The sequence below is a fragment of the Eucalyptus grandis genome, chromosome 9 (assembly GCF_016545825.1).
Source record: "Eucalyptus grandis isolate ANBG69807.140 chromosome 9, ASM1654582v1, whole genome shotgun sequence".
NCBI lineage: Eukaryota > Viridiplantae > Streptophyta > Magnoliopsida > Myrtales > Myrtaceae > Eucalyptus > Eucalyptus grandis.
Window position 1 is genome coordinate 24,356,171 of NC_052620.1, and position 13,764 is coordinate 24,369,934.

Here is a 13,764-nt window from a genome sequence, read left to right on the forward strand (position 1 = left end):
GTTTAAACTGAAACAGAAAAGGAAGTGATTTAACCACAGTGTCCCAGTATATTCAATTCTGATAACACTAAATTCTCTTTCCCTAAAGTCATGTCTTGCAATACTAGTCTTTAGGACTTCTTTCTTATTCTAGTACAGATGCAGATAAAAAGTAGTTTCTTCAGGTGCTGATATGATTACTACATCGATTATTCTCGAGCTCAGTTCATCTTCATCGCTTCCACCCGGATGTTCAAGCGATGTCTCGCTTGGCGCTCGCTTGGAGAACCGACTAGTAACGTGTGCCGCCCTGTCACCAGAAGTCTGTTCCCTTCCTTGTCTGCAAGACTCAGATGCTTGCACACGTCCACCCTCACCGTCACCTTCTCTGTCTTGCCAACCTTCACCTCCGCTCTCTCAAAACCCACCAGTTGCTGAATTGGTGCACCGGTTATTAATCCTTGTGAGCGCGGCGGCTTCCAAAACACTAGCACCACATGAGTCCCATCCATTTTCCCATCGTTTGTGACTCCAACAACGATGTTGAATCCCAAGTCTGTACACTTGATTGCTGAAATGTCGATAGCTTGAGCGTTGGAGTCCGAGAGTATCTGGACTTTGGAGCTGGAACAGAGAATGTCGTGTTGATCGGGTGTGGGTGCCAATTGGACAAGTATAGTGGATGGGGCGGATATGATGAATTTGGAATAGTAGGAGTAGCTCAGTCCGTGGCCAAACTGATAGACGGATTTTCCTGTGTAAAAACGGTAAGTTCTTCCAGGGTAGTTAGTAGAGGCGTTGGCTCTCATGTTCATGTCTGTCATCGGTACTTGATCGGCATACTCTTGTGGATACCACGTAAAGGGGGACCTTCCACCTAATAAAATCGCTAGTAGATTGTCAGTCTACACATTGACAGCCCGGACAACTACAGTGCTTGCACGCACCCCTGCTGTCACATGAGAGAGAGAGAGAGAGAGAGAGAGAGAGAGAGAGAGTACCTGGGTTGTAGTTCCCAAAGATGACCTGAGCTATGGCGTCTCCTCCATCTTGGCCTGGATATCCAACCCACAGAATTCCCTTGATTTTACTCACATGTTTTGCGAATGAAACATCAACTGGACCAGCTGACATGATAACGAGAATCACGGTCCCATTTGTCGCTTCCGATACCTCCATGACCAGATTTTCCTGAAGCCCTGGCAATGTCAAGTTCACTCTGTCCAACCCCTCTTTCTCAATTGATAGACTAAGCCCCACCACAACAACCACAACGTCGGCTGGGGTGGCGATGTTAACAGCTGCCTCGAAAAGAGATTTGTTGCTGCATTTTACATCGGCGCAACCGGGCTCATAGCTCACTGTGCTTACAAACTTTTGCAGCCCTTGTAATGGACTGGTGTATTGACAAGGTGTACCGGCATAGTTGCTTATCATGACCGTTGTGGCATTAGCATTTGGTCCTATAACAGCCATGTTTTTTATGGTACTTTCGGACAGTGGGAGTGCTCCCTCATTGGCAAGAAGGACGATCCCTTGCTTCGCTGCATCTAGTGCCAAGTGTTGATTTTCGTTGGTACATACATCCTGTGGACCAAGATTTCCAAATGGGAGAGAATTGGGGTCTCCATCAAAGAAGCCGAGTCTCATGAGGACTGCATAGTTGTATACCAAGGCCTGATCCACAACAGACTCATCTACCTTCTTCTGCTTTACCGCATTTTGTGTGTACTTGCTCAGAAAATCCCCACAATTCATGTTTAAACCTGCATACAACAGCATAAACGTCTCCAGACATTCAACAAGGGTTTAATGTAATCGTATTTCCCACTGAGACCCACTGTTACGATGGCATTATTTAACATTGTCAATACCTGCTTTTAGGGCGAGGGCGACTGCATCCTCAGGTGTAGCGGTATAGTGGATGCGATCATGGTAAACCTCAATTGAGTCACAGTCTGAGACGATATAGCTGATGAAGATGCAAAAGTTTAAGCATTGACTATGATATGATCCACATTGAGACTAATTGTTCATGCTAGTTTAAATATGTTCCCTTAAAGTCTCCAATTTGCATTGTTCCTAAATTCTTACTGGATTTAGTTTCATATGTCTGTAGAAGACCAGATATGATCAGAAGCTACCCTATCTGATTAAGTTTCTTTTAAAAATTGCAATTTACTTGGTTTATAAGGGACTTCTGTGCTGTGCTATACAAAAGAGTTAAAGAAAAATATATAAGTTCCTTGTCCAGATGATTCAATGTTGGTGGAACTTCTTTTGCCATGGAAAGTTCAGTTGCACATTCTTCCTTTCGTTAAATCAATGTAAAGAGCCCCTTAGTAAGCTGAAAGTTTTCTGTTTCACGTTTCTGCTACTTAATCACTAAAGTTGATAAGACTGAGAATTTTAGGATAGAAACACAAACCCGTCAAGACCCCATTGATCTCTGACTATTCCCTTGAGCAGGTTTGGATCGGCACAGGTAGGAACCCCGTTCACCCTATTGTAAGAGCACATAACACTACTAACACGTCCCTCCTCTATGCAGCTCCTAAATGGTGGCTGATATGTGTCCTCCATGTCCTGTTTTGTCACCTGCAAAGAGGAACTATGCTCAACTTTCTAGGGAAGAAATGTAACTTTGTTGAAAGTTTAGCCTGCACTGGACACTAGATAGCTAATCTCTCTAGATTTTTTCTTTTTTCAGTCCAAGCTAGTGCAATTAGTACACTTCTCCATACCCGTGCGTCAAAATGAAATCGATCTACAGCTTTCCAGCTATCAACATCATAAGCGGTATAATGCTTGCAGCAACTAGAAACCTTGAGCCTGCTGTCGGTATAATTTCCTCCCTCCACCACTTCTTGCAGTCCTCTCACATAGTTCGCCGCATATCTGGACACAACCAGAGGGTCTTCCCCTGGCGTTTCTTGTCCGCACCCCCATCGTGGGTCCCGGAACACGTTGACATTAGGGCTCCAGTATGTGAGCCCCGCTTGGCCAACATTGTGCATGGCTCTAGCCTCGGTTGACACGACCTGCCCCATTTTATACCACAATGTGGCATTAAAACTCGCAGCCGAGAGTATAACTGCAGGAAAGCTTGTGGCCCCTGGCACTGTTCCATTGAAAATGACGGCCTCCCCGCTCCCACTTGCTACACCATGAAGTGCCTCGGACCACCAATTGTATGGTGGCACACCAAGCCGGGAAATGCCGGTTGCATGGTGCACCAATTGCTGCACCTTTTCATGGAGGGTCAGGAGCGAGACTAGGTGTTTGGCGCGGTCTTGGTAGGATAATGAGGTATTGCAGAAGGGAAATTGGCTTGTTTCTGGGGCACTTTTGTCACATGCATGTTGCTGAGGAGCGATTGGGACAATCAGAATGAACGATACACAAAGAAATAAGAGACACTGGTTTTTGAAACGATGCATATTTACTGCTTTCTTCGCTTGTAGACGGGATTTCGCAAGCCCCTTCATCACTGAATTTATAGTAGAGGCTGAGAATAATGCCCACCAGCTTTGTTCCTATGCAATGCGCAAAAATAGAAGTTGCTTGTCAATTAAGAATAAGATATTTCCCTGTTTAGGAGTGCTGACGCATGGATGCTTTGGCAAAACAAAACCCTTTTATCCTTATGTGGCGATGTTTTGTAGACTGCGGGTTCTAGTTAGTGGTCCCTGCGGATGTAGATGCGCGTTCAGCTGGTCCGTCTCTTCCTCTGCATTATTCACCAGACTTTCAATCCAAAAGTTAGTCTCAAGAGCATTCTCTGACAGGACTGGAAGACATATCTTGGTGTGACTTGTTTGCTACCTACTCTCACAAGAGCTGAGATAGACATGAACCCTTGTTTTGGATATGGTCTATTATAACTAGCCAGTTGGTTCTTCCTGGAAGCTTCGCAAATTGTGAGCATGAGGAAGGTCTGACTTCCGAGTCATCATTAAATATATCGACTGGACAATAATTTCTTGTACGCGTTTTGGTGATTAAGACGCATGACAGATGCATCCTGAAATGGTTTGTCCGTCATACAACTCGCATCCTAGTTTCCACACTGTAAAGTTCACTCACCTAAATAGCAAAGAGTCAATCCGTGTATCCAAGCAAGACTGCGTGTGCACGCACTTGCAGACGAAGAGAGACAGGAAACTCGGATTTGAAGAGATTGCGGGAAGGGTACGAGGACGGCACTAGAACATATCAACTGTTATGATGAGCTGCCAGAAGCTTTATCATTTTTTTGGTTCTTGAGCTGAAAACACAGCGACACCAATGGCTCTATTCATCTAAGTGCACTCTTCAACAAATGTTTCTTATCTTTTAGATTTAGGTTTCGTCCTATGGTAAGAAACTAACTGCCCTCTTTTTCCTTTTTCTTTTGGAGATGCTCTCTTGGATAGCATACTTGTACGCTAGATGGAATCGTAAACAATTCCAGGTGGTCGGGTCTTCTCGTCCACGCCTCGAGATTATTTACACCAAAAAAAGAAAAAAAAAATGGTCACGGTCCTTGTGGCTGGTCGATCAAATGAACAGCTTAATTTCAATATCCCGACAGCTAAATCCTAAAAGATAAATGAAGATAAGGGTAATCATCCAGCCTTGTCTTCATCATATTTGGCCTTCAAAAATACATTTTCTTGTAATCGCCCCCTGAATTTTTCGAGTTCTGTCAGTGAATGCTCAGAACTCTTATCAAGCAACCAAATAAAATAAAATAAAAAAGAACTCGGCTTGGTATTTGAGAAATCGAATTATTGATTATCAAGTAAATTAACCGGTTTCCGAGTAGACTCGTTAACTCAAGTCAAATTGTCCAACCGTTTACATACTTTGGAAAAGTTCGTTTGATCTTGTTTTTTTACCCTTGTATCATTTGATCACCTTGACTCAATCCTTGTGGCCAAGAGATGCACAGCTCAACTGGAAAGCAGTATGCTTGAAAATCCGAAAGAAATGGATAAACGCTGAAGATTTCAACAGCCTCCGCTTCAGTCGACACATTTCATGCAATCCCAAGCCAACTAAGAACCACAAATTCTCATCCAACGACAATCTTTCCGTCTTTCAGGGTCTTTGCTGTGTCACAGGCTAGACCAGCTCGTTCTTGCAAATCCGTTAAGAGGACCGGAAAAAAAGAAAGTCCATCTTTTTATACGATCCATCTCTTGTTTCCACGCATTCAATCCGCAAAATCAAATCTTTTTCATGACCCAAGAGGGGAAATGTCAAAAACTCCATCGTGAAATCTCATCTGATCTGCGGCGTTCCAATTAATTCCGAGACACAAAATGTCAATCTTGAATCCTGGGGTTCTTGTCAGGCTTGTTCAAGGCATGAATGAGAAGGAGATTGCTGGCGAAGATCGAAAAGCTGCGCTGTTACAAATCAGGAGCATAATGCCTGTCTTGTCTGAAGGGGATCTCTGGCCTAACGGGGGATTTTACGTGAAAGTTTCTGATGCTTCACATGCCATGAATGTTTCTTTGCCTCAAGAGCAAGATGACTTGATTCTATGCAACAAATTACACCTTGGCCAATATGTGTATGCTGATAAGATGGAGGCGTCGTATCCTGTTCCGGTGCTCAAAGGTGTAAGGCCCATTCCCCACAGAAATTTGTGTGGCGGGGCTCCTAAAGATCTTGTTCCCCTGGAAAATCTGGAGGAAATTTGGGCCAATCCTGAATCAACAAAAGAAATAATTGATTATACAGAGGACAAACCAAAGCGGTCTGCCAATGCTTCAAGGGCCAATGTAGCTAGGAAAAATTGCGGAAGCGTCACAAATAGCGTATCAAGACAATGTGGTGTTGGCAGGACACTATCTGATTCAGATGGTTTGCTTGGGCGGGACAAAAACAGTGATTCTGATAGCACAATCTCATCAAGCTCGGAGACGACCACAAAGAGAAGAAGCTGGAATGAAATGGACAGTACGAGAATAGATGAAATTTCAAAATCTCGAATTCTGAAGCACAAATTAAAGCCCGTGTCAATCAGCCAAGACCACTGTAGATGTGTGAGTCTCAGCATATCTTCATTTTTTTCATGTTCATACGTATGACTGAGTGGAAAGCTAATGAGCATGAGAGAATTAATCCAATGTTGTGCTTGATTATCCTCTTGTCTTATGATTAATTGCCTATTCTATTCAGTTTTATAATTCTTTGTAAATTGCATTGTGTATTTACGACAGTCATGTCCTTTCAGAATCTGCATTTTCCAGGTGGTGATTGGTGAATCACTTTTGTAAAATCTGAATACTTCTCTGCACAAACATCAACGGCATGCTTAACATTCATGAGATCCAACTCTCGCAGCACATTTTTCAATGACTGTTAACTGATTTCCTTCAAAATTTACATGACTTCAAAAGGGACACATTTCCTTCTCTTGTCTTTGGGTGTTACAGGTTTCTCCGGTCAAATCCCTGCATGAGAGCTCTTCTGACAGATCAAACTCCAAAACGATAAATAAAAATATCAGTATGGCTACAAAATCGAGAAGGACATTGAAGTGCAGGAACTCTGGAACACCCAAAAAAGGTGAAGCTCCCCTGGATCCAGCAGCACTGTTTAGCGCAGTAGTAAACAGAACAAGAACAGAAGACAAAATTCTATGGTCTTCTCTTCCCTCGGTTTTGATGAATCTAGGCAAGGTACTCCGATCTCGAAACATATGCAAGCTCATTTGGTTCATTCTCTTTAATTGAACCTCATATGCACAAAAAGACATGAAACAAATTTCTTGAAGCACTCGTTCAATTCATGTTCCCTCAGGAGGTAGTGAAACAAAGAGATGCAGCTGTGCTTGCTGCTGTGGAGGCTCTTCAAGAGGCTTCCGCGGCTGAAAGATTGCTGAAATGCCTCAGGTATGTGAACATAGATACTATAATATTGCATAAAGCTAATTTGTACGTAAATTCTGTTTTCTTGGCATTTTTCATTGTGGATACGAGAAACAAAAGTTCACCGGTTAGTGAGAACACTTTCTTACTATATTTCTTTTGATCTTATCACCTGGTTGGCTGGTTGTATTTTTGAGCTATTTAAGCGCTACCAGCTCCTAAAGTACAACAGATAACGGTAACAGCAAAATATGTCTGACGACTCTGTTCTTTTCTGGAAATTTCAGTGCATATTCAGAACTTCAGTCGTCCAATTCAGAGGAAGAGCAGCCACCAGTTGATAAGTTTTTTAAGCTTCAAGATGACATGTCTCACAGTCGACTAGTTATTCAGTCACTGACCAATGCCACTCCAACAAGAGCAGCCGAAATCGAGCCCAATAGCGCGAATTCCACAAGGGAAGCTTTTAAGATTGCATTAGATAGGAAAAGAAATGCAAGTTTGTGGATTAAAGCAGCTTTGGCATTTGATCTAGTTCCATTATCTACGACCACAAGATCGTGCCTTCCATCTGTTGAAGCCACTAAAGCTTTCAAACTGTCTTGTGTTGAATCTGCTGACAGTGTGCCAACAAGAAAACACAAGAACTGCGAGGTAATGATCGGGGCGACATCTGAGAATCACAAACTTGAACGGTCAAAAGGAAGTCCTTCAAGTGCAACAGCTGATTTAGCCAATTCCCTGCAAGATGAATTCAGAACATTGTTTCTGGCATACGTGGAGCGATACTTAGATGGGCTTAAGAGCCAATTCTCCATAGAATCTATATCAAATAGCCAGACAATCCATGTGATGCTTCAGATCAAAAGAGTGAGCGATTGGTTGGACGTCATGGCGAGAAAGGAGGCTAGTTATGCAAAGATAGGATGCAGGGGGAGTTCTGATTTGGAGGATCCAGAATTCGAGGTCTACAGTAGGGTTAGAAACAAAATTTATAGGATTCTGTTAATGCACATTGAGAAAACTGCCCTGGCATGGGAAAGTACGAATACAGCTGTGGAAGCTTGAGTGCTTCGAGAAAGAAGCTGCTTTTGACACCTGTAACTATATTGGTGGACTTCCATGATCAGAAATAAAACTCCAATTGTACGTTATCCCCATTTCCATTTGCAAAATGTTGGGGATTGACTGACTCATTGTTTGTTTTTGCACATATGTAGCAGATGCAATTATCTTCTCTTACTGAGTGTATCTTCTTCCATTATGAAATTGCTCATGTTCAAATTGGTGAATTGTTTTTAGTGTATTTCTCACCTGGGATGTAGCCTAACCGTTTGAACCTTCTTTTCTGCTATTACAGTGCATCTTCGTTGATAGCACCTTGATCTGATTTCTGAATAACCAAATTTTAGGTTACCATGAGTTTATTTGATTAAGGGTGAGTAAATACAATGAGAATTTCTTTTGAATATGGAAGAGTCGATAACATTTTCTATTCAAATTTGTGTGGATACTTTAACTAATTGCACTTCACAAAGCATATTCGTGAAGGTCTCCCATCTCCTAGCAATTGGGAATAGAGTCCTAATTCGAGTCACACGGAAAGGTACCACCCCCATTTTTAGCTAATTAAGCAATCGTAGAGGTGAGCATGTCGGACCGCGCAAACCGAGAACTGCCCAAACTAAACTGGACCAACCGATTTGGTCCGGTTCCCCATTTCATAAAAATGGAACTAGTGATTGTCGGTCAAGTTCCTAGTTCTAGGGAGGAGGAACCTGACCAGACCGGATTGATTTTTCTTTTAAATACATATTTTTTAATTTCTAAAAAGGAGCAATAAACCCTAAAAATAGTAATAACTCTGGTATTTTTTACAATTTTTAATTTTTAATTTTTGCTAAGTGATCGGTACAATGGGACCAGACCCAACTGGTCGGTCCGGTCCGATTCCCGGTCCTAGGATTGTTTGGTCCAATCCCGGGTTCCAAAATTGGGAACCAGTCCTCCCAGTCCAATTCCCGATTCCTAGATGAAAGTAGACCAAACCAGGAACCGATCACCCCTAAGTAATCGATGCTGTGAAGATTTTCTTGGAGTTCTTTTCTCCAATTCAATAAGCAAAGAAATGTGCAGATGTAGGTTGCCCTACTCTCTCGGTTGAATGTGGACTAAAAGATGGATGGATAAAGAGAAATGAAAAGACTCTCAGTTTGTTTTTGTTCCTTTAATTTCTCTTTCTCCACAAAATTAAGTAGAAAAGAGCAAGCAACAGAAGGCAGATTGATGCTGGCACTGCTGGGTGCTGGTAAAGAATGCTCACCAGGAGATTTTATTTATATTCAAGTTTCCACATTTGCAGATGAGAAAAAAGCATATCAAATATACATCAGTGGAGTATAATACACGGGTCATTCCTTCTCGACTAGCTACTTTACATGAGACATAGAATCGATCTCCTAGCAGGAACACATAGCTTTTTGAGGCTGATACTTGGCATTTATGGAGGAGAGAAGGCTGAACTGTATCTATTCAATCGCCCTTGATAATCACTGCTCTCCTAACGGGAAAACATAGCTTTTGAGGCGGACACTGGTTATTTATGGAGGAGAGAAGGCTGAACTGAATTTATTCAATCACCCTTGATAATCACTGCCAATGAGTTGTCCATCAACAAATCTCAGTACCAGTTAGTGAGATTGGTCCTTCAACAATATAAAGTGATTTGCCTCATTGCGGTCGGACAGAGATTCCTTCTTTTCATGAGAATTTCATTCGCATGATAACCTCTTCCTTAACTTTACAGTGAACAAGATTTACTTAGCTTCAAATCAAGCCCAATGTCCATTCCATTATAAGCAATCGGTGCATACATCCACAAGTCATCAGAACTCAAGAGCTGTACAAATTTAAACACAAGAAAAAAATGTCAATGCACATATCTTATTTTTCAGAAGCTTTGTGCATGAACGGTGCTGTAGGATGATGTGGTATAATCTAGCGTAACTTCTTCAATCTTTTGGGCTTACCTTTATTTGCAGCTGTAGAAACTTAACATATTGAACAGCTTCTTCAAGCATCGTGCTAATGTCAACCTGTGGACAGAAACGACAGTTAAACACGAGACTAGATTTTACTACTCAAGACTTGAGCTATTGATGCAGGATATCACCCAATTACCTTAGTTCCATTTGGAACAAGGTTCTGTAGCATTCTGAGGCGCTCATTTATCCGTTCTCTTCTTTTCTATAAGATGAAAGCAATGATCTATTAATTTGTTATTTCTTGGAGATGAAAGATCTGTCAAGAACTCAAGCATTCCGGAATTAGACAAACAAGATAGCATTTTTTTTTTTTCATGTACTTACTCTTGCATAGAGAGACTGCGGATCTGTTGCCGAGCCCCTGCTGGCTCTGGTTTTGCCATTAGGACTGAGAGATGCAGTTTCTTTTGGACTCATACTTGAAGCAGCTCCTCTGTTCAGCTCCAGAGAAGAGCTAGAATCATCCTCTGAGAAGCAAGTACTTGAGATCTGCCCACCTGTGCAACCTTTAGCTTCTTCATGGCTTTTTCTTGGACAATCAAGTTTCAGGTCTTTCCTTAACCGAACACTTCTCTTGTTTTTCTAAAACGTCAGAGAAATAGAATCATAAGGAAGCCAGAATTATTATTAATTCACACAGCAGATCATCAAAAAAGCAGAATCCCGGATGCAAACTAGTGATTTTTGGAAACGTACAACTTTTACTCACCTCTCCTAGGTTCCGAGATCTTTTCCTAGAACTGTCATTTGAATCATCTTTATCATCTTTTGCTGCTGATATCACTGGTAGAATCTCAGACCCCCATTTGAGCCGCAGAGAGTTCTCCATAAAAGCCATTTCTCGGGGGCTCCCATGAGATTCATCAACTTCGCTCATTTCTCGGTTTGGCGAATTGTCCCCTTCAATGAGACAAGAACCGGTTTGTCTCAAATTGCTCATGGAAAGTTCATTGCACAGGGAGCTACTACTAGTGACCAGAATTGGATTCAAGTCACTCAAGTGGTAGTTGCTATCACCTGAACTGGGAAAAAGGAAGCTACTAACACTGCTGTGAAATTCGTCATGTGGAGAAGAAGAATGTGAGTTCGGATAGAGAGTATCAGAAGTACAGAATGCACTTCCATCAACCCCTGCTAGGTTAAAAGATTCATAGGTCGGCAGATAGGCAGAATGCAATGCAAAATGTGAGCCTGCATATAGCTCGGCTGGTAATGAACACTTATCAAACCATTGAGCCATGAGGTCAGACTCTTCAGTAAAGTACATTCCACTGATAGAGCCCCATTCGACCTCAGAATTGGCCCCAAAAGTTTCCATTGTAATTGCTAGAAGCTTTGTAGGAGAATAAGATTGCTATTTTTCTCAGTTGTGAATGATGGGAGAAGCTTGAGTAGCTCAAAGCTTGAAGAGAAACAAGATCCACAACACGTATTTATATGATACCAAGAAGAAGTGGCAAAGGATTGACTTTCATTTTGCATTATAAAATCATAATGATTATATTTTTGTTCTTACCAGTAACTTAGTTTCTTTATTATCAGCTGTGATTACACAGGAAAGTCCCAAGTCTGCGTAACTACTTCACACGAGTCGCAAATGGGACCATGTACAGCTAAGAGGAGGAACTGACTCTTCAAGCTGTGGTTGGATTAGACAAATGCATACCTCTTCATTGCTGTTAAACGCCTCTGAGCTTAACTAGATAACAGCAACGCAATCAATTCCAAAGTCAGATGCAATCATTGAGAACTGACTAGCTGTGATCAATTAGTGTCGCATAAACTGATCAATCATTTGAAGGGGATGCAGGTATGATTCGGTAAAAGTAAAAGTGGAAGAATTGAGTTATCACATCTGGCAACAGAGAGAACATGCCATTCTTCTCGAGTATGATAAGCTCAAAATTAATTATGTAGAAGCCGGGTATCAAAGGACGGTGAGATCACAGAAACTTGTGTGAGATTCTTAGAACTGCATGGACCAGACAATAGATCATCTCACTCAGGTCCTTGCCTCCTCAAAGTGCTATATCTGATCAAAACAATTTTTCTGCAGCTTTTATAATTGAAAATGTGGTTTGCTGCTTCTTTGTCAGTTACATGCATCTATGAGCACATTATTAAGGTGCATAATAGTCTTAATATATATACATTGTGCTGATAAGCCGAGTCATCCTCACATTAATCTTACTTACATTAGATGATTAGCCTGTAATGCAGTGTTTATAGGTCAAACTGCAAGAGAAGGTCTTGTCTTCAGGGCATCAAGAAACTGAAACAGTTTGATCTCCCTCGACAGCCCTTGGCAAACAATAATCAAAATAGTGATATATGGTGAGAAGGCGATTTTCTGATACAAATTGCAGCCGATCCAAAATCGCTCTTTATGACCAATGAGATAGAAAGAAACGACATTTCCCTTTCTATTCTTTGCACTTTTGCACAGAATAGACAGAGCATCAAGAAGGGGACGATAATATTATTTCATATATCATTCTTGAATGTCATTCCAAGGAGTTCTCCCAATTTGAAGAAAATAATTTATCAGCTTGCATACAAAAGCTCAATCACCCAAATTGTTAAGACGAAAAAACAGATTCTCGAAATTGAAATTTCTGTATAGATACTCAAACAAGTGTTTATTTGAGGTAAATTAGGATGGGTGTATCAGAGCTAAGCCTTGTTGTGTTACCAATCAAGCAACGGCTATGCAGAAATATGTGGGAGCACTTGCAAAACAGTTATCACGGAGTTTCATTTGACAGTTATATAATTAGATTACCGCAAAGACTAAAATTTCAACCTTGAATTTCGCAGGTCCAATCAAAAGGATGAATACCCAGACATAGATGTATGTCTATCCCAATAAATTTTGAAGGTTCATCATTCAGATAGCACATCAAAATCCACAAATCCAGGGGAAAAATGCAGGGGCTGCTGTAATTCATCAAGAATAGCACCTCGGCTCTCAGCAAAAGCTAGGACACCTGATACTACCCAGTCCAACACTCAATTGACGGATGTAATTAGCACAATAAACAACTACTAAACAAACAGAAAATCTGGGTGTTAAGAAAATAAATTTAAGATCAAGGTGCTATATAAGGTATCAGCAATGTCAACGAAAGAGTAAATGCATCCTAATTTAATATGGGGGAGTTAGCTGGGGACATCGATGTCATTTCTGAATTATTAATAACACATTAGCCACGCCATGAGTCTTTAATCATTGTATGTCAGAAACCCTAGCGGCCATCTTGATAAAGCTTCTGCAAACAAAAATGGATTGAAACTCAGAATAGAACTTCGTCCAGATAACAAAGAAAGAAACACATCAGGTTCATTTTTTCTCAGGTTGAAGCTAATATCAGCTGATATCCTAAATTTAATTAGAAGATGAACGAAACTCAAGAAAAGAAAAACCCTAATCCTTTTCTTTTTTCTTTAACGGATGAACTAACAAGAAGAAGAAGTCCTCCATGCACATCTTCCAAAGTCCAAACCTAAGATTCTGGCGCTCATTTCGCTTCATAAAGAAAGCCCAAGGAAGCTTCAAACTCTAGAGACGAAAGCAACATTACCAAGAAAAACTTATTTTCATGAGAGAACATTAATAATCCTAGTTTGCAGCCGGCCATTATTGCACGTTCTGCCCTCTCGAGAGTCCGTTTGTTCTTTCATTCTTTTAGAAGACAAAAAGAAAGCAACCATATCTTGGCCTTTGCAGTACTGGAACACCATATCTAACTCTTACAAGATCATATCATCTTTTTTGCGTGCAGATATCTTTAATGTCCCTTCATTGTTTTTCTGTATGATATTATTTCACGTATTCACTGACCTGCACGTCCCACAAATCATTTGTTGTCATTAAAAGC

General features: G+C 41.1%; 3 protein-coding genes across 3 annotated transcripts; 1 reads left to right on the plus strand and 2 right to left on the minus strand.

Moving 5' to 3' along the window:
* Positions 1-171: 171 nt before the first annotated feature.
* LOC104420484 (probable beta-D-xylosidase 5) lies at positions 172-3,389 on the minus strand. Its single transcript, XM_010032323.3, has 5 exons — positions 2,724-3,389; positions 2,408-2,577; positions 1,854-1,951; positions 981-1,745; positions 172-856 (listed from the first exon to the last, which is right to left on the minus strand). The coding sequence occupies exons 1-5, from the start codon at positions 3,027-3,029 to the stop codon at positions 201-203; spliced, it is 1,995 nt and encodes a 664-aa protein (XP_010030625.3). The 5' UTR covers positions 3,030-3,389; the 3' UTR covers positions 172-200.
* Positions 3,390-5,285: 1,896 nt separating this feature from the next.
* Positions 5,286-7,930, plus strand: LOC104420485. Its single transcript, XM_010032324.2, has 3 exons — positions 5,286-6,014; positions 6,775-6,866; positions 7,130-7,930. The coding sequence occupies exons 1-3, from the start codon at positions 5,286-5,288 to the stop codon at positions 7,908-7,910; spliced, it is 1,602 nt and encodes a 533-aa protein (XP_010030626.2). The 3' UTR covers positions 7,911-7,930.
* A 1,236-nt stretch (positions 7,931-9,166) lies between these two features.
* On the minus strand, positions 9,167-11,271 carry LOC104418663 (transcription factor bHLH84). Its single transcript, XM_010030063.3, has 5 exons — positions 10,596-11,271; positions 10,211-10,468; positions 10,023-10,088; positions 9,872-9,937; positions 9,167-9,741 (listed from the first exon to the last, which is right to left on the minus strand). The coding sequence occupies exons 1-5, from the start codon at positions 11,202-11,204 to the stop codon at positions 9,643-9,645; spliced, it is 1,098 nt and encodes a 365-aa protein (XP_010028365.1). The 5' UTR covers positions 11,205-11,271; the 3' UTR covers positions 9,167-9,642.
* Between the last annotated feature and the right edge of the window lie 2,493 nt (positions 11,272-13,764).